Source organism: Peromyscus californicus, unplaced genomic scaffold, assembly GCF_007827085.1.
Source record: "Peromyscus californicus insignis strain IS unplaced genomic scaffold, ASM782708v3 Scaffold_15__1_contigs__length_86483966, whole genome shotgun sequence".
Lineage (NCBI taxonomy): Eukaryota > Metazoa > Chordata > Mammalia > Rodentia > Cricetidae > Peromyscus > Peromyscus californicus.
In genome coordinates, this window is record NW_026294447.1 from 79,221,054 (window position 1) to 79,248,758 (window position 27,705).

Genomic DNA, 27,705 nt, shown 5'->3' on the forward strand with positions numbered 1-27,705 from the left:
GGCCAAGAACTTGTCATACAAACCAGGCTGGCCTTGAACTCCCAGCTATCTACCTGCCTCTGCCTCAAGCACTGGGGTCAAGAGCACGCACCTCTACACTTTCGGGCACACAGTTGTAATCCTAGCATTTCTGAGGTAGCTGTGGACTCCAAGGCCAGTCCTGGCTACACAGCAGGTTCACCATCAGCTCCTGCTACATGACGCCTGCTCTAGACAGACAGACAGACAAAACCACAAACCTCCATCCTCTTCCAAAGGAATATACCCAATGGCAGACGACGCAGGTACAAACGGAAGACTGGGGGTCCAGGCTTGGGAGAGCTCAGCCATCTCAGGGGCCACGGTGAGGCCCCAGAGGCTCGTGGAGGTAAAATGGAAGACAAGGAGTGGATCCCCTCACCAGGCTGGGCCATTAGTCAAGGACATGAAAGTCAAGTCCCTGGGTGAGATCTCCCTGTCCTCCCTGCCTATGGAGGAATCTGTGATCATGGACGTTTTCACGGAAGCATCCCTAAAGGATGAGGTTCTAAAGACAGTGCAGACTTGGGCTACAATGGCCACGTTGGTCTTGGTGTTAAGTGCTCCAGGAAGGTAACCCCTGCCATCCAAGGAGCCATCATCTCGGCCAAGCCTTCCATTGTCCCTCTGCAGAACGGTTACCGTGGAAACAAGATTGGCAAGCCCCACTCGGTCCAAGACCTATAGCTACTTGACGCCCAACTTCAGGAAAGAGACTGTTCACCAAGTCTCCCTATCAGGAACTCACTGACCGACCATCATGTGACTCACACCAGAGTCTCCCTTTAGAGGACTCCAGGCTTCAGCTGTGGCTACCACATGCAGTTTTTATACCAGAAAGTGAATTAAGTCTGGAAAGGAAGAAAGGAAGGAAGGAAGGAAGGAGGGAGGGAGGGAGGGAAGGAGGAAGAGAAAGAAAGGCAATCCAACAAGTCTGTACTTGGACCAGATCGTGAACATCCTGCAGTTTGAGTTTAGTCTGGACTGAGTTGACAGCTGTGCCCATCACCCTGGCTGCACGGATGTCCTTTAAGAGAATGCTAATGAGCTGAGGTCCCGCGGACTGCTGCCCGGGCTAAGTAGAACATTTTGAGTGTGGAGAGGCTGCTGCATTAAGAGCCGAAATGACCTGTGGCTATCTTTACAGCTCCATCAGTTATCCCTCAATCTTATCGCCTCATGACTTCTAGATAAAACTCTAGAAAGGTCCAAAATTGACATGTTTAGCCTCGATGAACTCTAAAACTAAGAGCAACAAAGATAGTATCTCAGTAGATAGCCTTGGTGTAGCCCGCCTACCTGATCGCCCATCTGTGTATTTTATAAACATGTGACTGATGGCTTTCTTTGTGACTATAAAAGTTCATGTAACCTTCCCACAGTGGAAAGTCATTCTGATCCAAGGAACGAATCATTTGAATCCCTGAATCATTTGAATCCATATTTTCTGACCTATCATGGTGTCTTATAATGGGCTCAGAATAAATTGTTTTCTTATTTCCTTGAGCAGAGTTTTTTAAGTTTTTCAAGACATGGTTTCTCTATAGCTTTGGAGCCTGTCCTGGAACTCGCTCTGTAGACCAGGCTGGCCTCGAACTCACAGATATCCGCCTGGCTCTGCATCTCGAGTACTGGGATTAAAGGCATGCGCACTCAGCGCCCAGCGAGCAGAGTTGATTTTTATGGTAACAAATGAGAAAAACAAGCAGGTTTTGGAACCAGTACTTGGTTGGGGTGTTAAACTCATCCTTTCTGACTGGCTTTGGGCAAGCCTCCCAAGATGTTTGGGGCATCAATTACTGTTAGGACAGCTTTTACCTTATAGGGCAATATAACAATTAGTACAGCTACACATACAGAGGACCTCTGAACCAGAACAAACACTTATCTATGTAAGCAGTACTGCCAACTCATCAGTAAAGAGGGAGTGGATAGTCTGCTATGCTAGGATGAGCTATGTATTGTAGCAAGAGTTTCCTGCTGGAGAGACGGCTCAGAGGTGAAGAGCACTTGCTGCTCTTCCAGAGGACCTGGATTTGAGTCCCAGCACCCACATGGCAGCTCACAGCCATCTGTGAACTCTAGTTCCAGGGGGCTCAGTGGTCTCTTCTGGCCTCCATGGGTACCAGGTATGCATGTAGTGCACAGACATACATGCAAGCCCATTCATACACTTAAAAAAGAGGATGAAGGTGTTTAGACTAGAAACAGGAAACCAGTGAACAGTCACGAGGGTGACCCCGAGTGGGAGGGACAGGGATCTAAAGCAGGGAACAGATTCCAAGATCCAAGAAGCAGATTCCACAGGACAACAGCCCTATGGTAATGAGGTTTTGCTTTGTTTTGGAGACATGGTCTCCCGCAGGAACAGGCTGGCCTTGAACTCCTAGTCCTCTGGCAGTGCTGGGATTATAGGTGCGCACCACACAGGCTTTGGAGAGAGATGACCTTAGACCTCTGGCAGGAGTGTGTAGGAAGATGTCAAAACCAAAGGGCAAAAAAGGCAAGAGGTCTGGGAAAGATGCGATGACAATTTTATGTAGCCCAAGAGCCAGCCTGGAGCATTCGTACCACCGTTTCATCGCTGAAAGACACAAGCAGCAGGAATGGTTAGGTTACAGTAGACACCTGCAAGCTCAATAAATCTGAGGTCAGTTGTAAAGATTATTGCTAAGCAAAGGTTTGGCTAGAAGAAGAAATTATGCTGGGTGCGGTGGCACACAGCTGTAATCCCAGCACTTGGGAGGTAGAAACAGAAGGATTAGACGTTCCAGGCCATCCAGTCTGAGACACACAAGACCCTTTCAAAACAAAACATACACCGAAGGAGGAAGAGAAAGGAGAAATCACAACAGTTTAAAGAGCTTAACTGGCTTTCTCTGCAAGTCTATAATGGAGCACACTTCACGTCATAAAGCAGGGGTTGGCTTTGTAGACCGAAAGGGCTAAGGAAAGCAGGAAAGAAGTGCATGCACCATTTCAAAGTCACTTTCCCCGGAAGGTGACAGGCAGGGAGTCGATCGGAGAGCAGATTGGGCAACGTCAGGTTACAACTGAAAATGGCCAGTCCGGGCCATTTGGCTGTTTTCTCTCAGGTTAGATAAATAGCTCAGTGGCACTGATTGTTTGCATGACCGACTCCATTTTGACCTCTCACTGAACTGCTGGACCCAGTGACGTAGCTTAGTCCAATGATTTACAGAAATGAATTCTTTTCTTCCTTTCCTTTCTTCCCCACTCTTTTGCAGTGCTGAGGGTAAACCCAGGGCCTGGTGCACACAAGTGCTCTACCACTGAGCTACACCTCCAACCCACAGACACCATTCTTGACATTTAGTTCTTCCCACAACAAACAATTAAGATTAAGTCAAGAAGTAACCAGTCCCCAAATGTACCAGGTATACACCCACTACACGAATCTTGGTTCTTAGTTATTTGAGGAAGGGAAAAAAAAGGAAAAGCCACCACAGCACGGAGCACACTAGGCAGAGCCTTCTGAGTATGCATTTCTGCTCTGCTCAGGCTGTGCAGATAAATAGCACTGTGGGCCGGGGAGGCGGTATTTAACGACCACTCATTCTGAAATTTTTGATAAATAAGGGACAGAGGCTTAGCAAGGAATTAAATGGCGTTTGTGCAGACATGCAGAGAAAATGTGGGACAGAGAAGATGGTGATTCTGATGAAGTTTCAAATGAAAGCTGTTTCTGCCATCTAAACCAATCCTTCAGACATCCATCTGTTCATCTGCCCAGGCAAATGTTTGCCTCCCTGTGGGATGGATGAATCTTGAGATCAGGGAGAAAAATGGACAGAGGGAGACCGGAGTTTGGCAGTATTCCCTCACGAAGCTCTAGATCAATTAAGGAAAGAAAAGGATGGAAAAGGGGAACACAGGACCGTAATTCCAGCACGTGAGAGGCGGAGGCATGAGAGCTGCTGTGAGTTCAGGGCCAGCCTATACGACTACCCAGTCAGTTCCAGGCTAGCGAGAGGTACACAGTAAGACCCTGCCTGAAAATATGAATGAATGCAGGCAAGCAAGAAAGATTACACTGAACTACATCAATGTGTCCATTAATGTACAAATGTGATGCTACATGCTTATAACACCATCACATGGGAGGCAGAAGCAGGATGACCAACAGAACTTGACTGATCCTGGTCTACATAGTGAGACCCTGACTAAAAATGTGTGTGGAGGGAGGGGTATCATTAAAACGAATCAAATTAATCCAGAGACCTACAGCCAAACATTAGGCAGAGAGAGAGACCAAATTAGAGATCTCCATCAGGTCCCTCCCCTTGGAGCTCAGGGAACCCCCATGGAAGAGGGGGAGGAAGAACTGTAGAGGCCAGGAGTTGAGGACACCAGGAGATCATGACCCACAGAATCAACTAGACAGGGTTCTAGGGACTCACAGAGCCTGAAGGGGCAATCATGGAGCCTGCATGGGTCTGCGCTAAGTCCTCTACATATGTGTTATGGTTGTGTAGGTTGGTGTTCCTGTGGGACTCCTAACAGCGGGAGTGGGGGGTGTCTCTAACTCTTTTCCTGCTTGCGGGACCCTTTTCCTCTTGCTGGGGTTGCCTCGTCTCCAGCCTTGATGTGAGGGTGTGTACCGAGTCTTATTGCATCTTGTTATGCTGTGTTCGGTTGATATTCCTGGGAGGCCTGCTCTTTTGTGAAGGGAAATGGAGAAGTGGATGGGGGGGGGGGGGGAAGGGGCTGGGAAGAGTGAAGGGTGGGGGGAACTGCCGTAGGGATGTACTGTATGAGAGAATTAAAACAAAACCCCTCATCATTCTGAATAACAAATGGAGAGCAATTCTCCAGAGAGAAATGAATGTTGCAGTGGAAATACACCTGCCATAGTAAACTCAGGGAGGCAAAGGAAGACATGACTCTTAAATGTCAAATCAGAGTCCCTTACGTTGTTCTGAAACAACGGCCCTTGGCTACAAGGACCCACAGCAAGGGTGGCAGCCAAGTCTGGTGTTGCATACCCCTAACTGTAGCACTCTGGAGACTGAGGCAGGAGTTCAAGGTAAGCTTGGGCCACATGGGTAGTATCTGGATGACGATGTCAGACTACAGCTAGACAGGCAGTTGGTTGCAGGCAGTTGGTTGCTAGGTAGGTAGCCTTGCAGAAATGTTTTCTGTATTAGGTCGTGTTTTTGTGGAAGGTTGTGGTGTGTGTGTGTGTGTGTGCGCGCGTGCGTGTATCTTTATTTATTTATTTATTTATTTATTTATTTGTTTGTTTGTTTGTTTGTTTATTTATTTATTTATTTATTTATTTGGTTTTTCAAGACAGGGTTTCTCTGTGTAGCTTTGTGCCTTTCCTGGAACTCACTCTGTAGACCAGGCTGGCCTTGAACTCACAGGGCCTGGCTAGGTTGTGGTATATTGATAGAGACTTGGATGACACAGTTATGAAGCAGTCATGTGTGACTACTGTCCCTTTGTGTACCTCTTTGTCAAGGTTTGCCATAAGCAATTTCCTTTTAAATTCTGACAACCTTTTTTTTTCCCAAGACAGGGTTTCTCTGTGTAGCTTTGCACCTTTCCTGGAACTCACTTGGTAGCCCAGGCTGGCCTTGAACTCACAGAGATTCGCCTGCCTCTGCCTCCCGAGTACTGGGATTAAAGGCGTGTACCACCACCGCCCAGCAATTCTGACAACCTTTACATAGTATGATGCCATGTGCCTTTGTGTGTGTGTGTGTGTGTGTGTGTGTGTGTGTGTGTGTGTGTGTGGTGACTTTTGTATTGCTGGTACAAAAGTAACAGTGGGTAAGTCTGCTGGTGGCAGCACAAATCAATCCAAGGACACAGACCCCACTACTTTCCCATGTCTCCTACCCTGCTGTGGTCCCTCAAGAAAACAGACGGCATTTTCACTGAGGAATGACCTTGACAAGCAATACTGATTATTGATGCTATTCAACCTCAACCTGGGAGTCTTTTCAGGATTCCATGTAAAGAATCAGGAAGTCCCCAAGCATTCCTGCTGTCTGTGAAGGAAGCTTGGGGCTATTAATAGGCAAAGCATTTGTGCTATTTTGCCTTGCCAGATGAACCAGATGCGTTCCCCCAACTTTTCTTGAAAGAACTGACAAACAATGATTACTCAGGCTTGAGTAGTTTGCAAATACTTTCTAAAAATGAACAACTGAGCTGGGCATGGTGCTACACATTTGCAATCCCAGCACTCAGGAGGATGAGGCAAGAGGGTGGCTACCAGTTCAAGGCCAACGTGGCCACGTAGTCCAGGCAAGTTCAATTACAGTGCTAAATCCTGTCTCAAAAACAAAAAACACTAAAAAACAAAACAAATCTTTGTTGACTCTCGGTGTGCTGACTAGTTTTATGTCAACTTGACACAAGCTAGAGTCATCTGGGAAGAGGGAACTTCAGCTGAGAATGTGAACCCACCAGACTGCTCTGTGGGCAAGCCTGTGGTGCATTTTCTTAATTAGTGGCTGATGTACCCAGCTCATTGTGGATTGCAACCCTATGGTTAGGTGGCCCAGGGGTGTGTAAGGAAGAAGGCTGAGTAAGCCTTGGGGAGCAAGCCAGTAAGCAGTACTCCTCCACGGCCTCTGCATCAGCTCTTGCCCTGAATTCCTTTGATGCTGGACTGTGATGTAGAACTATAATCTGAAATAAACTCTTTCCTTCCCAGGTTGCTTTATGGTCATTAAGACAAGTGGTATGAGGCCAATTGTACGCATGCCTGTGTGTGTGCATGCGTGCGTTTTACAAATTAAACTTAGAGCCTCCTACATGCTAGGTGAGTGCTCTACCACTGAGCTCCAAATCCAGCCAGGTTTTCTTCACATATTTCAATCAGAACAGCACACAGCCAGAGACCAACGTGGAAACAGAAGAGGATCCAGCTCTTCTATTATACACAACAGTACATCGTTTTCAAGATGGCTCAGTGGGAAAAAGCACCTGTTAGCAAAGCTGAAGACCTGAATTTGGTCCAAGACCCTCACAGTGGAAGGAGAAATGACTCCCGTACTGGATAGTTTTTATGCCAACTTGACACAAGCTAGCCTCATCCGAGAGGAGGGAACCTCAATTGAGAAAATGTCTCCAGAAGATTGGACTATAGGCAAGTCTGTAGGACATTTTTTTTTAATTAGTGATTAATGTGGAAGGGCCCAGCCCATCGTTAGTGGTGCCATCCCTGGGCTGGTGGTTCTGGGTACTACAAGAAAGCAGGCTGAGGCAGCCACAAAGAGCATGCCAGTAATCAGCACTCCCCCCTGGCCTCTGCATCAGCGCCCGCCTCTAAGTTTCTGCCGGCTTGAGTTCCTGCCCTAGCCTCCCTCAGTGGACTGGGATTCTAGACGTATAAACCACATATGCCTTTCCTTTCCAAGCTGCTTCTTTCCACAGTGTGTCACCACAGCAAGAGTAACCCTCATCAAGACAAGTCCTGAAAGTCATCCTCTGACTTCCACAAGACTGCACACATATGAACAAACTTCCTTAAGAGTGCACACAAGCACACACATGCGCACACATGCACCCACACCAAATAAATGAACTCAAAATGTAAACATGTAATTCATGTCTTCTCCTCAAATTTTGCTACCAAAATGTTCTAAACTGGGTATGTTATAATCACCTATAATCTCAGTACTAAGGAGGCCCAGGCAGGAGGATTTGAAGTTCAGTGTCAGCCTAGGGTTCAAAGCAGGGCCTGTCTCAAACAAAGTTCTTTCTCCATAATGTTTATGTTAACATACCAAGAGTTTCCTATTGGCCATTTTGAAATAAATTCTATTTAACACTTAATTTTGGGGGGAAGGGGCTGGTTCAGCAGTTAAGAGCACTTGCTGCTCTTACAGAGGAACAGAATATGGTTCTCAGCACCCATGTTGGGAGCTTACAACCATCACTAAGGCCAGCTCCAGGGCACCTGACACCTCCTTGTGGACTCCAGAGGTACTCACATTTGCATGCACACATACCAACACAAGGATACAGACTTACACAGATAATTAAAGACAAAAAATCCTTTAGGGCAGGGCATGGTGGTGCACACCTCTAATCCTAGCATGCAGGAGGTAGGCAGGTGGATAGAGCTCATTGAGTTAGAAGCCTGGGAATTTCAGGCTAGCCAGGGCTACACAGTGAGACCCAGTCTTTAAAAAAATCTTTTAACAAAAGGGTTAACTGTACTACACACACACACACACACACACACACACACACACACACACACACACACAAACCCTCAAATTTTATTTCCAATACGTAACTATTAACAGCTAAGTTCCATGAGCTCTTTAAATTTTAAGAGTACAAAGGGTCCTAAGACCTAAGGGGCAGGGCTAATGACGCAGCTTGGTGGGTAGAGGGGTGGCCCCGCATGCAGGAAGCCCTGAGTTCCATCCCCAGCACCACATGAAACTAGACAAGGTGGTACATGTCTACAATCCTGGCAGCTGGGAGGTGGAGGCAGGAAGATTATAGAGTTGAAGGTCATCTTGGCCTATATAGCCTATATAGCAACTCCAATGCCAGCCTGGGATACATGAGGCCCTGTCTCCAAACCAACAAAAAAGATGAACGTGCCTAGGGAAAGGGCACCCCCACGGGCATACAGCAGGATAAACCGGCACCCGGAAGCTGGGTTGCAGAAAGGAACCCGCAAAGAGAAATCATGGTGCGTTTGAGGTTTCCCAAGAAAAGTCTGAGATGCTGCTGCCCCTCGCGCTGGGGAGAGGCTGGGTAAGGATGGCATTTAAGGGAACAGGGTGTTACATTACCTGCAGGATGGCCAGGCCAGGTGTGAAGCCAGGGACTTGCTCCTTCATGTGAGTAACCTGGCTCTTCAGTCGCTCCCTTATTTGCCTAGAGGGGAAGAAGAGGTGTGAGTTACCGCTTCCTTCACGGGCATAAGTGAGGCAGGTCACTGGACGCATCTCCTGGAAATTAGTCACCTTCACCGATGGGTATTACCTGGTGTGCCATATCTCACGGCCTCCCCACCCATTTCCCAGGCCTCAGTTTAACTTGGATCGGTAACGTCTACTGACAGTGACTGAACCAAGAGGTAAGCATGGGGAGAGGTGATTTACAATATCTCAGTTGGGGACTGACGGGGCAGCTTAGCAGCTAAGAGATAACTGCTGTTGCAGAAACCCAAGTTGGAGTCCCAGCACCCGCATCAGGCAGCTCACAACCGTCTGTAACCCCAGCTCCAGGGGAATTGGATCTGATCCTGTCACACTCTCATGCACCCACACAATTAAGCAACAAAAAAGTTAAAATCTTAGTTGAGGTGCAGTGCAGTGGTAGACCACAGGACTAGTATGTGCAAGGAAGGCCCTGGGTTCCATCCTCTAAAAACAAAATGAATCCACGGATGCAGACGGCGTCCGTAATCCCACAGGGAATAAACGAAAACTTGGACGCTTCCGGAAGGCTCTGCTCTTCAGCATTTCCACTCTCCACATGCTGTCTTAAGAAGCCTTTAGAGCAGAGAACTCTGGCTTATAACTTCTCAACACACTCTAGTGTGACTGGTCACAGGGTGCCACATAAGGCTGAGGGACAGAAAAAAGAACACCACTCCAAACCCATCATGAATTTATTGTATCCTAATTCAAGAAACAATTCTCCTTACAAAGGAATTTAGGCCAGGCATAGTGACACACACCTGCAACCCCAGCACCTGGGAAGCCGAGGCAGGAGGGTTGCCAACCTGGTCTCCATAGCAAGTGTCAAGTCAGTCAGAGCTATAAGGTAAAGCTGTCTCAAAAAGACAAATTCCTGTAGAGCAGGAGGATCTGAAATTCAAGGTCATCCTCAGTTACATAGCAAGTTTGTAGCCAGACTAGAATATATGAGCCATCTCAGAGGGAGGGAAGTGGGGGGTGAGATGAGGGAGGGAGACAGAGAGAGAGAGAGAGAGAGAGAGAGAGAGAGAGAGAGAGAGAGAGAGAGAGATAACCTCTTAAGAAACCAAGATAATGCCGGGAGGTGGTGGCGCACACCTTTAATCCCAGCACTCTGGAGGCAGAGCCAGGTGGATCTCTGTGAGGTCGAGGCCAGCCTGGTCTACAGAACTAGTGTACAGAGTGAGAGATCCAAGACAAGCACCAAAACTACACTGAGAAACCCTGTCTCAAAAAACAAACAAACAAACCAACCAAGATAATCAGTTTACCAGGATACCTATTTCGATACCTTAGAGCATCCAGTCAACTAAATCATACCAATATATGCCTATCCAAATTACCCACAGGACTCACGTCCCTTGGAGAGCCAGTTTTGTATCTGCCTTTCCTAGTGCCCACCTTAGCTACACTTGACATACAAACAGAAGCTGGCACTCTGCAGCCTTCCTCTAACTGGGACGCTCTCAGCTCTGCTTCTCCATGTGCTCACACTGCTGACATCAGCAGGTGTAGATAACACAGGAACTAGTTTCTCTGGACCAGGCTAGTGACCACCATGGTGTTAAAACCCGGGCCTGGTGGTGTTACAGAATATTATTTTAAGGTGTGTTACCTTTGTTTATGTTACATTTGTTTAACTCTGTGAAGCTGTGTTACTGGGCCTGTCTAAAATACCTGATGGTCTAAGAAAGAACTGAATGGCCAATGGCAAGGCAGGAGAAAGGATAGGTGGGGCTGGCAGGCAGAGAGAATAGATAGAGGGAGAAATCTGGGAGGAAGAAGAGTAGAGGAGTGAGGGAAAGGAGCCAGAGAAGGAGGAGGACTCCAGGGGCCAGCTACCCAGCCACTCAGCTACACAGCAAGTCACGGAGAAAGAGTAAGATTTACAGAAGTAAGAGAAAAGGTAGACAGGATAAGTTAAGGAAAGCTGGCTAGAAACAAACCAAGCTAAGGCTGGGCATTCATAGTAAGAATAAACCTCCATGTGTAATTTATTAGGGAGTTGGGTGGCAGCCCCGCCCCCTAAAAGAGCCAAAACCCAAACAATATGGTTGGTGGTTCAGGTCAGTAATCCTAGCTCCTCAGGAGGATCAAAAATCCAAGGCCTGCCTGGGCTACAGAGTGAGTTCAAGGTCAGCCTGGGCAACTCAGAGACCCTGTCTTAAATAAAACCTGGGTGTAGGGAGGGACTCCTCTAATCCCAGTACTCAGCGAGACTGAAGCAAATTGCTTGAGCTACACAGAAGTATCAGGTAAGCCAGTAAAGAGCAAAGACTGTCTCAGTTAAAAAATCCACTAAGTTTTAGTCAAATTTTCCAAATTTTATTTCTAGTTAGTGACCTTATTTTTTTTTCAAAGCATTATTCAACACAAGAATATGGTTCAAAAAAAAAAAAAATAGGCCATAGTTTGTTTTGTTTTTTTCTTGTTTTAGTTTTTTTGAGACAGGGTTTCTCTGTGTAACAGCCCTGGCTCTCCTGGAACTCACTCTGTTGGTTTTTAAACCAGATCTGACTGGATCATGGACGCAGCTCTACTGGGAAACAAGAAGAGACTGTCTCCCAGCTGACTGAGTTTCCACTTCCTAGCAGTCCCAGGCTTCGCGGCTCCCTGTCAATGACAATGAGCTGTGGACCGGTGCCTGGCAGCCGAGGAGGCTCGGAGCTCTGGGTCGAGTTCCCAGGCTTGCCTCTTCCTCCAACCCCCTTCCCACTAACCTCTGTCAGTACAAAGCACTTTAGGGCCAAGGACACAAACAGGAGGAACGCAATGTGGCTCCTGTTCAGCGCTCTATCATGTAAGCCGGGCATGGGGCCCATGCCTTTGATCCCTGCAGCTGGGAGGTAGAAGCAAGAGGGTCAGAAGCTTGAGGTTATCCTCAGCTACATGGTGAGCCTGAGTCTAGCCTGGGCTACAGGAGAGTGTGTCCCAAAAACAAAAAATGGGGTCGGAGGGCAGAGGGGCATGTGGTAGGCAAAAGTTTTCTACCTTATCCCAACCTAAGCAAAACCTATGCTGTACAATTACTAACAAAACATAAAAAACGTCTCAAAGAGAGCAGGAAAAAAGAAGAAAAGAAACCATAGTAGAAACAGATGGACACTTGAGATTACCCCCTTGTCAAGTAGGAAGACAAGAGAGGCTCTCTTTATGCCACTCACAAATGAAACACGGGCTCCCAAGAGGCCAGTAAGTTTCCTCGAGTCAACTGGCAAAAAGATGAGCAAGTGCCAAGACCCTGGAGTGGGCAACTGAGGGCCACCTGGAAATGGGGAGCAGTGGCCAGCACGGAGAGCCAATTTTATTCTGATTGGACAGGAGGCCATCCCCGGGTTTTGAACACAGGTCACATGGCCAGTCGTCCACTGTTAAAAGTTTGTTCTGGTTGCTGAATTGGAAAGGGACCAGGGGTGTTATAATCCGAGGTACTAGAAAGAAAGCACAGTCACTGCAGAATCCAGGCAAGATGGATTACATTGCTGCTGACAGGTTAATTAAAAAAAAAAAAACAGACAGGATTCTAGATACACCTGCATGAAGCACATCAAAAATGTCACAGCTACACACGGGCTCAGAGCCTCGGGGACCGTGGAATGGTAACAGGAAACAACTACCCGAGAGTGTTCTAACGCCCAGAGCAGATCCCGTACCGACACAGTCCATCTGTTTACCAACCTTCTAAAAGTAAGAGGGCATTCGAGACCTAAAGCTGGAGGTCTAGGGAGAAATAAAAATAAAAATACTCGGCCGGTGGCAAAGCTACGGGAACGGAGCGCCATAGGTGGTGATTTAGAAAACACTGGCTTTGCTCAGTAGGACAAGACCGTAGAACGGAATGTTCCAGAGTTCTATGCTACCATTTAAAGGAACTTAAGCTTGAAGTTTCCTTTTTAAGGGGGGGGCAAAAAGGTTTTAGCTGGAAACTAGTTACACTGATTCCCTAAACTTCTCCTAACAGGCAGCTCTCTCTTCCGTGAACGTGTGTGTGTGTTCTCTTGTATGTGGGCATTCACATGGGTGTGCAGAACATGCAGGTGTGTGGAGGTTAGAGGCCAACCTTGGATGGATGTCATTTTAAGATGTCACTTAAGCTGGCTAACCAATGAAACACAGGAATCTAGGGTTAAATATATATATATGGAGAAAGAGAGAGAGAGAGAGAGAGAGAGAGAGAGAGAGAGAGAGAGAGCACGCCAGGCACAGTGGCAGACACCCTTAATCCCAGTATTTGGGAAGCAGAAGCAGGCAAACCTTTGTAAGTCAAGGCTAGCCTGGAATACATGAGGTCCAGGCTAGCCAGGGTTATGTAGTGAGACCTTGTCTTAAAGACAAATAAATAAAATTACTGTGGGTGTACGCCATAGTACGTATGTGGTCAGCGGACAACCTGAGGGGGTCAATTTTCTCCTTCCACTACATAGGTCTTGAATTCAGGTCGTCAGGTTGGCAGCAGGTACCTTTACCCACGGAGCCATCTCACTGCTCCCCCCCTCCCCCTTTTCCTTAATAAGCCTTCTCTATTTCTACTGCGTTTGCTTTCTGGGTTGGCTACTAAGAACCCTAAAATAAAGGAGGAGGAAAGCCAGGAGTCCGCTACTGCTGGAGCATCGGAAGTGAGAGCTACAAAAAAGGAACATGGAGAGAAGCCGTAAGCACAGCCTCTCCTGGCTTCGCGAGGCGGGTCTCACAGCTACACGAAATCAGACGGCAGTGAGTCCTTCAATCTGGATAGCCCATAATCTCCAGAAACTTCCTACTCCTTACAATCTCCTAAGACATCATTTTCAGAAGCCCTCATGGCTCTCCATGGTCCTTGGGCTAGACCTTCCATGTAAGGACTCCAGAGCCAAATGAGGCCAAAAGAAGCAACTGGAAATACTCTGGTCCCCGGATAGAACTACTCAGGCCGGATTCATGCAATCCTCACCAACCAGCTACAATCTAAGGGAAGACATCCGTCAGTCTCTGTGTAGGAGCGATGAGGACTGAAGTGTGCAAGGACACCCCAAAGCCACAGTGTACCGCTCGTGTCTCTTTGGTTCTGACCGATGAGCACCCGTAAAGTAATCCCAGCCAAGTGGATATGACGCAAGAAAAGAAGACAGGGGCACCGTGCCGTTTTAAGATGATACTGGCACCTAGTGGGTAGAAGTCAGAGGTGCAGCAAATAGATTTGGTGGAGAAAGGCTTCAAAAACGTATTACTTAAAAAGTAGACTACGGGGATGTGGTGGCGCACACCTCTGATCCCAGGACTCAAGAGGCAGAGGCAAGTGCATCCCTATGAGTTCAAGGCCAGCCTGGTCTACACAGAGTTCCAGGATAGCCTGAGCTACATAACAGAGAGACCCTGTCTCAAAACCAAACACAGTAGGCTCTAAGGATGAAGGGATGGGTCAGTGGGTTAAGTCACTGCTGACTAGCCCGACGACCCGAGTTCAATCCCTGGGACCCACATGGTAGAAGGAGAGAAATGACTCCCTACAAATTGTCCTCTGACCTCCGCACACAGGCGGTGGCATGACAACACCAAGCCTCCACCAAGTAAAAATAAGTGTAAGGGCAGACCACCACACACACAAAATAAACGTAATAAAAATTTAACTTTGAAAAGACGTATATATTTTATTATTTATGTCCATGGGTGTTGCCTGAATGTTGGTGTGTGCACCATGTGTGTGTCTGGTATGTTCTGCACAGGACAGAATAGGGTCACATCCCTGGAACTGGAGTTACAGATGGCTGTAAGCGACCATGACCTAGGAATTTAATCCAGGTCCGCCGGAAGAACAGCCAGGGTTCTTAACCCGCTGTCCCAATAAAAACATCTTAATAAATTAATATAAAATGTTTAACTAGCAAATTCAAAACCAGCAGCGGTGGCTCATGCCTATAATCCTAACACTCAGAAAGTTAAGGCAGGAGGACTGCTGTTAGTTCTAGGTTAGCCTGGGCTGCAGAATGAGAGCCCGATCCCAGGCTAGTGAGATAGCCCAGTAGATAAAAGAGCTTGCTGCCAAGGCTGACAACCTGAGTTCAATCTCTAGAAGCCACATGGTGGGAACAGAGTGAGACCCAACCTCAAAATTAGAGAAGGGTAGCAGAGATAAACACTGTCAGAAAATACAAGGAAGAGTAAGATTCCTGAACAATGAAGTCATGATGGCTCCCCTACTCCAGGAAGGAGCAGATGAGCACCTACTCAGATCCAACGAGCCCCTGACATTAGGCATGCAGACCACAGAGCTGGGAATGTAGCTCAGCGGCCAGGCTATTGGCTGGCACGCACAGCCCCGGTTTCAACGCCCAGTACTGCCAGAATAGGGGACACAACATGGCTAAACTTTCCATCGCCTTTCAAAGAGTCAGACATCCAGATTTTTAAGACTAATTACAGACATGAGTGTGTTGCAATGCACCCTAATTTTTAAAAATAATTCTGCAAGTCAAACAAAACACTTGGCTTATTAAGCCACTGTTTTGTTATGAGACAGAGTTAGGAAACAAGATGGGACAGCTCTGCATCCAAAGAACTAAGAAGCTGTGACCGACTATATGCCAACAAGGAAAAGTCGTGCCAATGGGTCTTCCAGCAGAGGCTTCACACCAGAGTTGGTCTCGCAGTCTTCCATTACCCAACCGTAGATCTGGCTGTCAGAGCTTGTTGTGGAGACAAGGAATAGTTACAAGTCCTCTGTAAACCTGGACATCGTCGCCACTGGTGGACATGGAAGTCTAAAACATATCTGCTTGAAGGGGGAAAAGAGGGCAGGAGCTAGTACCCCAGAAAGAGCCCCACAAAGACCCACGTTTCTGCTTCAGAGAAGACTTAAAGGAAATCCTTAGGTAAAAGGGCTGAGGGTGGACAGAGGGCTCAGCACCCCTGTGGTTTCTAGCATCCACATCTGATGGCTCACAGACTCACAGGCTGCGGAGGATCTGTCGCCCTTTCCTGGCTTCCATGGACACTGGCGCGCACACACACACGCGCACACACACACACACACACACACACACACACACACACACACACACAGAGACAAACACAGGAAAACACACCCAATTAAAAACAAAATGCATCTTAAAAACCAAAACAAAATCCTTTTTAAAAAGGCACTTGGGTCTTTTGTTTTTTGTTTTTCAAGACCAGGTTTCTTTGTGTAGCCCTGGCTGTCATGGATCTCGCTCTATAGACCAGGCTGGCCTTGAACTCACAGAGATCCACCTGCCTCTGCCTCCCAAGCACTAGGATTAAAGGCGTGCACCACCACCGCCTGGCTTGCATTTGGGTCTTTCAAAAAATCATCTTTGTGTATAGGTGCACGTACAGGTGCCTGGAGAGGCCAGAAGCGGCAGATCCCCCGGAAGCTGGAGTTACAGATTGCAGGTGGTTGCAAGCTACTTAGTGTGGGTGCTGGGAATCAATCCCCAGTTCTCTGGAAGAGCAGTATGTGCTCTTAGTCCTTAATCACTGAGCCATCTCTCCGGTTCCAAAATAGAAAAGGTTTTTTGTTGTTGCTTTTTTATAAGATAATCCTACTATGTAGTCTTGGCTAGCCTGTAAGTCACTGTGTAGACCAGGCTGGCCTTGAATTCACAGAGATCCACCGGCCTCTGCCTCCAGAATGCTGGGATTAAAGGCGAGCATCACCATGCTTGGCAGGTTTGGGCCCTAGGGGGCTTGCTTAGTAAACAGTATTTAACACCAAAACCCAAACGAAAGATCATTTTATCCTGAGTGCCAGGCTAGCGCCAGACAGTGCAGGTTAGTCCTGATAGCTGGTAAAACCCTTTACACAGATGTTCCTCTATCTTCCGAGACTCCCCGAGACAGCAGGAATGCGAAGTGGCATCTTTCTACCCAGGCTGTGGCAAAGAACTCACCAAGGAGGAAAAGGAACTTGGCCACCAGGTAGGAAGGTTTGATTCCAGACATCCTCCTTCCACCCTCTTGGGAGTTCTTTTCTCATTTTTCCTTAATAAATTTACATTCACTCTATTTACTCCTTGTCTACAATTCAATATTTTTTTAACCTAAAAGAAATTTTTTTTAAGACAGAGTCTCAGATAGCCCAGGCTAGCCTTAAACTCACCATGTAGCTGAAGATGACGTTGAACTCCTGATCCTCCTACATCTACCTGCCAAGTGCAGGGCTTACAAGAGTGTACCACCCTGCCCAGTTTAAGAAGTCTTTTTAAAAAGAGGAATCAATGAAAGGAAGTGCCCCTAACCGAGGGTGCAGGGTTAATTATAAACAAACAAAAGGGAAAGGCAAACAGACCCCTGGGAGAATGATGCTCTCCGCTAAGAACCAGAGCAAGCTGGTTCTGACACGGACAGACCCTCCCCTGTGTCACGCCCCCTCTTACACTGTGCACTCTTATACACGGGGAACATTTCACCTCCAGAGTTAGCTTCTGTCACTCACTCAAGAGGGGTACTCAGTTTGCCATGAGCCATCCCTGCTGACCCAAGACTAGTAAATAACTAACTAGTGAGGTCAAAGGTCCAAGGCACGCGGTATTTTTGGTTCAGAGCCGCCTTCCCCATAACACTGATGGGCTCACAGCCCAAGTCCAAGTGCACTGGTCACTTTGACAAAGAACATGACCTGCATTCCCATTAACACTGAACCCATACCACAGAAATCCCCTGTGACAGCAGAGCTCTCTCCTCCCTGTTTGGGTCTCCCTGACACCTCTTGTGTCACCTGACATCTAATTTATCATGTCCATGTAACCATCAAAAAACTCTGAGGGAGAAATTTGGGCTGTTTTATTCGCTAGTGGAGTCCTGGGCTTTGACGATATCCTGGCATAGAGAAAGCACACAGATACCGCTGATTAAGAGAGTAAACACCCAAGAGAACACATTGCTGTCTCTATCCTCAGGCCTCACCCCCACACACAAGTTCCAGGATAGTGTGGGGTATACAGTAAGACCTTCCCCCAAGAAACAAAAACAGAAAAGGTTGAGTCTAGCGGCAGAGGGCTGTAAATCTACCTGAGAGGCTGAGGCAGGAGGATAGCAAGTTGGAGGCTTGCCAGGGAGGGCTACAGAATGAGTTCAAGGCTAGCCTGGGCAATTTAACGGGAACCATCTCAAAATAAAAAGTAAAAAAGAGAATTAAGGAGATCATAGTTCAGGGGTTAGTATTAGGCCCTAGATTTAGTCTCTAATTTCAGGGGTGGGGGGGAAGGTGGGAGATGTCTTTGGCCCAGCAAAAGGAAAAGTGGGGGCAACTTACCACTAAGAGCCTCTATGTATGTACAGCTCATTCCGTTCAAGCTGTAAGAACACCTCTGGTTCCGGATTCCCACAGGTATGGCCCAAGCACACAGCCCATCATCTCTCCTACTAGAATTCTTGTTCTCTGAGGACAGTCGGTCAACAGGCAAACCAGTTCCCAGAGTCAAGCTCTCCAGGAAGGTCAAAGTGACAAACAGCCACCAAAGGAATACACTGAAGAAAATTCCCGAGGTCCAGGGAGGTGGCTGAATGGGTTAGTTTTTGCTGGGCAAGCCTGAGGACCTGAGTTTGATCCCTGGAATCCCTAGTGGAGGGAAAAACCACCTCTACAGAGCAGTCCCCTGGTGTCCATGTGTGAGCCATGGCACAAGTGTGTTAGCATTCTCTCACACACATAATTATAAATTAAATTTATTAAGAAAATTCTTAGGCTTGGCTGATGTCATTTAATAGCAGAACACTTGCCTAACAAGGTCCTAGGTTTGAATCCCAGCACCCACTAAACAAATACAAAAACTTCAAACTATGTAGTGGCACATGCTTGAGATGGGAGGCAGGATCAGGAGTCCAAAGATATCTTATCACATAGCAAGCTCAAGGCCAGCCTGGCTATGTGGGGACAGATTGTGTACCCTAATAAAATTTGCCTGAAGATCAGAGAACAGAGGCAGCCACTCGATTAAACATAGAGGCCAGTGGTGGCACATGCCTTTAATCCCAGCACTTGAGATCGCATGCCTTTGCTAGCAGTATTTGGGAAGCACACATGCCTTTGACCCCAGCACTAGGAAGGAAGTAATATGGCTGGGCAAAGAAAAGTATATAAGGTGTGAGGAGACAGGAACTAAAGCCTTTTCGGATGGAGAGGCCTTTCGGATGGACCCCTTTCGGCTGAGGACTCAGACATTCAGTGAAAGGATTCATGGAGTTAGTGAGGTGAGACGTGGCAGTGGCTTGTTCCTTTGTGTCTCTGATCTTTCAGCATTTACCCCAATATCTGGCTCTGGGTTTTTTACTAATAAGACCATTTAGCAATTCCAGCAACATGGTTATATAAGATCCTGTCTCAAAAATAAAGAAGAAAAATGTAAGTACAAACAACCTTGGTCTTTGGACCTGGGTCCTCTGTAAGCAGTAAGGTTAACCACTGAGCTATCTCAGAGGAACTGTATTGATAAGGACTGGCCACTCTTCAATGCACCAATGTAAATTGGCTTGCTAAATTCTGATCTTGCATTTCCCAATCCCTACAACTGTAAGACATATTTCCAACAGAAATGTGTACATTAGAGTGCCCCACCGGAACACATGCACAGATACCTAGAACAGCCAGGCATGGTGGTCTACATCATTAATCCCAATACTTGGGGTGCAGAGGCAGGCAGATGCCTGTGAGTTTGATACCAGCTTGGTATATATAGCAAGCTCCAAGCCAACCAAGGCTAAACACACTGTCCCAAAAACAACAATAACAAAAAGTACCTAGAGCAATCTTTTTCTTGAAAATATTTTCAGGAGCAGCGAGATGGCTCAGCAGGAATAGTATCTGCCACCAAGCCTGATGAGCTGAGTGGAATCCCTGGGACTCACATGGAAAGAAGTGACTCCTGCAAGTTGTCCTCTGACTTCCACAAACGCTTCCACAGAACAAGTAAATGGTAGTGCACATCTTTAATCCCAGCACTCAGGAGGCAAAGGCAGGTGAGTTAGAGGCCAGCCTGATCTACACAGTGAGGAGAGAGAGAGAGAGAGAGAGAGAGAGAGAGAGAGAGAGAGAGAGAGAGAGAAGAAGAAGAAGAAGAAGAAGAAGAAGAAGAAGAAGAAGAAGAAGAAGAAGAAGAAGAAGAAGAAGAAGAAGAAGAAAGAAAGAAAAAGAAAGAAAGAAAGAAAGAGAGAGAGAGAGAGAGAAAGAAAGAGAGAGAGAGAGAGAGAGAGAGAGAAAGAAAGAAAGAAAGAAAGAAAGAAAGAAAGAAAGAAAGAAAGAAAGAAAGAATAAATGTTTTCAATACTATGGTCAATTTTTTTTCTCCCCAAGACAGGGTTTCTCTGTGTAACAGTCCTGGCTGTCCTGGAACTCGCTCTGTAGACCTGGCTGGCCTTTCAGAGATCCGCCTGCTTCTGCCTCCTGAGTGCCAAGATTAAAGGCGTGTGCCACCATGCCCAGCCAAATTATTTTTAATTATGAAAGCTGGATTGGGCCTTTTAGGGTTCTCTTATGTGCTCCCCCAACCTTTTGTTTTCAGACACGGTCTCCCTGTAGAGCCCTGGCTGGCCTGGAACTATGTACATGAGCTGGCCTCAGACTCAGAAAACCCTCCTGCTTCAGCCTCCCAAGTATTAGGCGTCATCAAGGCATTTTTTTTTTTTTTTTTTTTTTTGCTTTCGAACAGGTTCTCAGGCTGCCCAAGCTAGACTGGGCATTTCATCCTCCTGCAGCAGCCTCCCAAGTGCTAGCACTGCAAGCATGCAAGCATGCAAGCATGCAAGCATGCACCCACCACCAAATCTTGCAAAAAACAAACAAACAGCCGGGCGGTGGTGGCGCACGCCTTTAATCCCAGCACTCGGGAGGCAGAGCCAGGCGGATCTCTGTGAGTTCGAGGCCAGCCTGGGCTACCAAGTGAGTTCCAGGACAGGCGCAAAGCTACACAGAGAAACTCTGTCTCGAAAAACCAAAAAAACAAACAAACAAACAAACAAACAAACAAACAAAAAAACAGGGTTTAGGTGAGCCGTCTGATCTTCAAGATGCCATGTAAGTAGAACCATGTGATGAACTTTAAAACTTATTTCATAATTTCAATAATCCTGTAGCTTACTGTTAGAGAATCCAATGAAGTCAGAATGGTATAAGTATCATGGTAGTTTTCAAAAGTTCCCTACAGAGAGTTAATTGGTAAAAACAACCACGGAACAATGGCAACATCCACCTAAACTGATCACACCCTAGGAGTCTATTCTTAGATATGGGCAGAAATGGGAATAGTATGGAGTTCCGCCAAAAAAAATACATAAACCAACATCCATAAAGAACTATGCACATCACCAAAAAGTAGAAACCCAAAGCTCTATAGACAAACGACTGGGAGCACATAGTATTAAAGAAAGAAAATGCCGCCGTAATCAGTAAAGAGACCACAGAAGCAATGCGGGCAAGCAGCAGGCCAAGACTTACACTGCATGAACGACCATCCCCTAAGTTCCCAGACTGGCAAAACTAATGCAGCGTTCGAGGTCAGGATAATAACTCACCTTTGTGAGTGGTGACTAGATGGAGCTTCTAGGGTGCCAGTGGCCTCCAGCTCCTCCTTGCCCTGCCAGGCTCCTCGGGAAGTCACTGGAACGTGTTCAAGCACTAGGGGATGTTGAGCTCTCTCTCTCTCTGTCTCTCTCTCTGTCTCTCTGTCTCTCTCTGTCTCTCTGTCTCTCTCTGTCTCTCTCTCTCTCTCTCTCTCTCTCTCTCTCTCTCCTCTCTCTCTCTCTCTCTCTCTCTCTCTCTCTCTCTCTCTCTCTCTCTCTCTCTCTCTCTCTCTCTCTCTCTCTAATTTGGGACAGTGTCTCACCAAGCTGCCCAAGCTAGCCTCAAACTCATTCTGTAATCCAGGAAGCTATGAATTCATCCCCTCCCAGCCTCAGCTTTCCAAGTAGCTAGGATTGCAGCCTTGTGCCACAAGGCAACATCCACACTTGAGATCATCCTGTCTTAGCCCCCCAGGTCACTGAAGTTATTGGACCCAGGCCTGGTGGCCCAGCTGCCATCTCTTGGTCTGAGTGCACAGGCACATCCAGCTGTGAAGAATTCATCAACACACAAGCTTGTGATGGTGACGATACACTTCTGTATCTTCTTTTTCCTGCAGCAGGGTCTTATGTGGCTAGGCTGGCCAGGAACTCACAGTACGGTGGAGGATGACCCTGGAGTCCCAATTCTCCTGCCTCCGCATCATAAGAGCTAGAATTACAGGCCTAACCCACCATATGCCAGGCCACATCATTAAAAGAAAAAAAAGTGTGTGTGTGTGTGTGTGTGTGTGTGTGTGTGTGTGTGTGTGTGTGTGTGTGTTTCAGAGGGACAACTTACAGGGTCAGTTCTCTCCTTCCTTGTGTGGCTCTTAGGGATTAAACTGAGGTTCTCAGCCTTGGTGGCAAGAGCTTTACCCTTTGAGGTATCTCACTTGCCCTCTACCCCATCACTTTTTTTCCTTTCTTTCTTTTTCTCTGTGTAGCCTTGGCTATCCTAGAACTAGCTCTATAGACCAGGCTGGCCCAGAACTCTCAGAGATCCTCCTGCCTCTGCCTCCAGAGTGATGGGATTAAAGGCAATCACCACTACCGCCTCATCACTTTTAACAAAGGCAAAAATCTCCAAGTGACTTTAATATGCAACTAATGTTGAAAACCGCTGGGATAGATCTCCAGCCAGCTACTGCTTTCAAAAAGAAATCAAGGAGGCATTCATGTGTACATCAATTACAGACTATGAATATAGCTAAGGTATATTAAACACTGACTATATGCGTCAGGAAGATTCTTCAGTGTTTCTCTGTTAAGAACTCATTTAGGTAGCTGGGTGTGGCGTGGCACACCTCAAGTCCCAGCACTTGGAGGCAGAAGGAAGATCTCTGTGAGTTCAAGGCCAGCCTGGTCTACACAGTGAGTTCCAAGACAGTTAGGGTAATGTAGAAAGACCCTATCTCACAAAACTAAAACCCTCATTTCATTCTGCTAGAAACCCAATAATCTAGATATTACTTTTAATTTATACCTGAGGAAATTACAACACAGGCATTAAGAAATTTGTTTAAAACTATACAGCTAGTGAGAAGTGAAAAAGTTTCTAGGTATTTTAGATATAGACATAAACAAAACTGCATATGTATCACAGATTGCTTAAGTTACTTCATTATTTTTGTATATGGGTGTTTGGGCATGTGTATATATGCACCAGGTGTTCTTGATGCACGGAGGCCATCAGATCCCCTGGAACTGGAGTTACAGATGGTTATGAGACTCCATGTAGGTGCTTGGAATTGAACCTATGTCTTTTGGAAGAGCAGCCATTGCTCTTAACCACTGAGCCATCTCTCCAGCTATTTGTTTAATGGAGCTTTTAACTAACTTCCTCTCCACAATCAAAACATACCCATACCATTCATTCCCAGTTACGGGCCAAGATGAACACTTAAATTATCTCTCTACAATCTCGTTTTTTGTTTTGTTTGTTTTTTTAAAGATAGTGTTTCTCTGTGTAGCTCTAGCTGTCCTGGAACTTGCTTTGTAGGCCAGGCTGGCCTCAAACTCAGAGATCCGCCCGCCTCTGCCTCCTGAGTACTGGGATTAATGGCGTGCGCCGCCGCCGCCGCCACCACCACCCAGCTCTTTACAATCTTTCTAATAGGAACATTTTAAGAAAAGAGCACAGTAAAGAGAATATATATATATATATATATATATATATATATATATATATATATATATTCATAAGCAGAAACAATGTACTTCAGTAAGCTACATGTTGAAAAGACATAAAACTAGCTAATGAGCACATACATACACACCCACCCACCCACCCCCCTCAGCACCACTTCTGAGGGAAAAGCAAATTACAACTACTGAGACAGTACTTCACATCCATTAGGATGTGTATTATTAAAAGGGCAAGGCCAAAGAGACGGGTCAGCAACCAAAAGTTCTCACAGCACAAGCCTGACAATCCGTTTGATTCCTTCATCCATCCCTCAGTGGAAGGAGAGAATCTACTAAAATATATATACAGATATATATGATATCACACACACACACACACACACACACACACAGTGAAGCACAGGGAAAAGGGAATCCTAGTTCACTGTTGGTAGAAACACGAATTCATATGATCACTAAAGAAAGTAGCGTGGCATTAGCTTTAAAAAATCAGATATATCCTTTTGTGGCAAAAACAAACAAATAAGATGAAGCAATGGGCTGCAGGCACCTGGCACTAAGGTCTCCCTGGCACCGGTGGCCACTCCTGCTGTCACAGTCAATCCAGCCTCAGAAGACGGAAGGGGCTGACAGCCCAGTAAATGCCACCTTTCCGAGCCTACAGCAAATGGGTTAGTTTATGTTTTTAAAAAAATTCCGTGATGGGGCTAGAGAGATAGTTCAGTGGCTAAGAGCACTGGCTGCTCTTCCAAAGGACCTGGGTTCAATTCCCAGCACCCCCATGACAGCTCACATCTGTCTGTAACTCTAGCTCCAGGGGATTTGACAGCCTCACACAGACATACATGCAGGCAAAATACCAATGCACATAAAATAAAAAAATTAAAAAAAAATTACACAGTACTCTATGGATATGTACAACATATGTATTTATTATTTTTTTAAAAAAGCAAATGAATTTTAAATTTTTTTAATTGTATTTTATATGCACTGATGTTTTGCCTACATATATGTCTGTGTGAGAGTATCAGGTTCCCTGGAACTGGAGTCATTGTAAGCTGCCATGTGGGTGCTGGGAATTGAACCTGGGTCCTCTGGAAGAGCAGCCAGTGCTCCTAACTGCTAAGCCATCTCCCCCTGACCCAATCAAACCAAATTTAAAAAATTCAAAACAAGTTCTCGCTTCGGCAGCACATACACTAAAATTGGAACGATACAGAGAAGATAGCATAGCCCCTGCGCAAGGATGACATTAAAAAATAAATAAAAACAAAATAGAATTATCAGAACTAACAATCCCTTTCCTGAATGTGTAACAAAAGAAAATTAAATTACAATCTTATAAAGAAGTCTGCACACTCATGATAACTGCAGCATTATTCACAACAGCCAAAATATGGGAACAACCTAAATTGTTTGTGACCTTATTGAAGGTTGCTCTTAGGACATTAGGTAGTCTTTTGAACCCAGAACACTGCACATGCCAGGCAAGTACTCTACCACTGAGCGAATAGCCACAGCCTCAAAGACAAATGGATAAAGAGACTGTAGGCATACTGTGGAATATTATCCACCCTTAAAAGAAGAGATCTTGTCACATCATGAATAGAACCAGAGGACATTATGCTTAGGTAAACAACCCTGACATTGCAAGAAAGAATGCTGCATAATCTCACTTACAGTGGACCTAAATCCATTCAGACAGCTAGAGAATAAAACAGGGCTGTGGTAGATACCAGATGTGCTCTAAAGAACACAAAGTAGGAGATCTGAAAGAGTAAGAAATCTGGAAGAACAAGAAGTGCTCCTAAGTCCTGAGCCACCTCTTCAGTCTCCACATGAAGGTTTATTTTAAGAAAGAAAGCCTGATGTAATGGTACAGACCTGTAATCCTAGCCCTTGGAAGATGTAAGCACTGAATCAGTAGTTCAAGGCCAGGCTCAGCTACATTTGAGTTTGAGGCAAGCCTGGGCTGCATAAGACCCTGTCTTTAAAAAAATAATAAAGGCCGGGTGGTGGCGCACGCCTTTAATCCCAGCACTCGGGAGGCAGAGGCAGGTGGATCTCTGTGAGTTCGAGGCCAGCCTGGACTACTGAGTTCCAGGAAAGGCGCAAAGCTACACAGAGAAACCCTGTCTTGAAAAACAAAAACAAAAACAAAATAATAATAATAAAGATAAAAAAGAAGAAGAAAATACTCAGATGTATGTATTATGGATTCTAGTCCACAAATGTGGGGTTCTTCCTTGCCTTTGTGCAAGATTCACCTTCTGATTTATATTTCTCCTCTGTTCACCTTTCCAACCTCCAGCAAAGGATCACTTTGTCCTGCGGAAGGTCTCACTATCAGGCTCTAAAAGTCTTTACTGACAAAGCCAAGGGTTTTTTGGACCATTACCGTTAGCCACAACAGTTACTAAATAACCAGATACCTCACGTCCCAAGAGCGACAAGGTCACAAAATACACCCTTCTCTCTCCCCTCCACTCTCGTAACTCCCCAAACAAAAAGCAAGGAATGCCCAGTGGTCAAACACACTAAAGGACTCAAGTCCCAACCCTCTCTCCCAAAAAGGCAAAAGGGCATTATATTTGGCAAAGGGAGTACATTTGGAAAACTATGCCAATAGTTAAGCGTTCAAATCTGTAGCGCCAGAACAGGTAAGGTCAAATGGAATGTGGAATAGTCACACAGGACACAGCACACAGGAGCCAAACTAAAAAAATAACTTTAGTGCCAGGACGGATAGGTGGCTGTTAAAGCGGGGAGCATGAGGGAGCTGGGGTTGTCGCTCAGTGGTGCAGTGCATTGGGAATGTGTTGGATTAGAAGAGACCCTTTAGGCCCCGTACGGTGGCACAAGCCTTTAATCCCAGCCCTGGGGAGGCAGAGGCAGGAGGATCTCTGTGAATTCAAGGCCAGCCTGGTCTACATAGAGAGCTCCCGGATAGCCAGAACTCTGTGGAGAGACCCTGTGTCAGAAAACAAACAAACAAACAAACAAAAAGACTTAGAAAGAGATCCTCTGTCACCAATCAACCGTGTCAAGTCTAGCCACAATCGAATCACCACCAAGTAGCAAGACAAGCGGCTATGCTGGGTTTCTGAGTTCTGACTCTCCAAGCAGCCCCTGTCTGGGTAGAAAGATGCCAGCAGTCACACTTTTCGAGAGCAAAGGTCAAGCCAGGACTTGCCGCCAAAACACAGGCGTGCAAGCCACCAGGCAACCGATTGCAATCACACATTGGGCCGGGGATGTGTTTCTCTGGCTTCAGAAAACTGCTCTTCAGATTCTAGGGGCCATGTCGATGTCCTCCCTCCCCACCCAGCCCATTCGATTGTACCACAAGCACCCCTCCCGCAGAACCTGGGTGCATGGAGACCCGCTCGCCCTGCCCTGAGCCCGCCACCCCGATCAGCAATGGCAGGTGCTTACGCGGAGACCACCTTCCCGTTCAGGATTCCCGCCGGTGCCATGGCCTTCACTAGTCTGCCACCCACGATGAACGCCAGCAAAAAAAAAAAATCAGGTTCCAGGTCCCTCCGCGCGCGCGCGCCCGGGACAGCACAACCCACGTGCTCAGAGCAGCCTCCCGGGGAAAGGCAGCCACTGCGCCTGCGCCTCGCCCCCAGCCGCCAAGGTGCGCAGGCGACCCGGAAGGACGTCGGGGCTCGCTGACAGCCAAGGCCCTGGAGAGTCTGCGGGAGCCGGAGGGCCCAGGCAGCACGAAGACGGTCGCCAAGGACTGGCTGGCGGCTGTGACTGGCTGTGGAAAGAGCCTGTGCAGAGCCCGCCTCTGACGGGCCGGGAGCTTCCCGCCTCGCTTTCAACCAATCAGAGATCATGTCTAGGGGGCGTGGCGGTGGGGGCGGGGTCTGGCCGGAGCCCAGGCGGAATGGGCCTGTCTGAGCAAGTTCCCCGGGTTGCTGTGACCAGAGTCGTACGCTGCCGCCGTTGTCTCACGGCGTGATTTTTGGATCGTCCTTGCTTCTCCGGGCAGGAGCTGATGGGGGAGACCTTGGGCTAGTGGCGGGTGCTGGACCTGGCTGGTGATGAGGCTTTCCACTTGGTCACAGCCCAGAATGTG

At 46.9% G+C, this 27,705-nt stretch overlaps 1 protein-coding gene and 1 non-coding gene across 3 annotated transcripts in view; one reads left to right on the forward strand and one right to left on the reverse strand.

The window, feature by feature from the left end:
* The window catches only part of Mthfd1 (methylenetetrahydrofolate dehydrogenase, cyclohydrolase and formyltetrahydrofolate synthetase 1), a 74,128-nt gene extending 46,802 nt beyond the window's left edge, over window positions 1-27,326 (reverse strand). The window contains exons 1-2 of one of the 2 annotated variants that reach the window (XM_052739549.1): window positions 27,054-27,326; window positions 8,808-8,892 (exon numbers count right to left, since the gene is read on the reverse strand). In XM_052739549.1, coding sequence (XP_052595509.1) covers window positions 8,808-8,892; window positions 27,054-27,094 — 126 coding nt within the window. In that variant the 5' untranslated portion in view covers window positions 27,095-27,326. The remainder of the gene's footprint in view (window positions 1-8,807; window positions 8,893-27,053) is intronic. The other variant, XM_052739550.1, reaches the window with a different exon arrangement.
* On the forward strand, window positions 24,794-24,900 carry LOC128111286 (U6 spliceosomal RNA). The gene has a single exon (XR_008218552.1). It is a non-coding gene; the product is annotated as a U6 spliceosomal RNA (small nuclear RNA).
* Window positions 27,327-27,705: the final 379 nt, after the last annotated feature.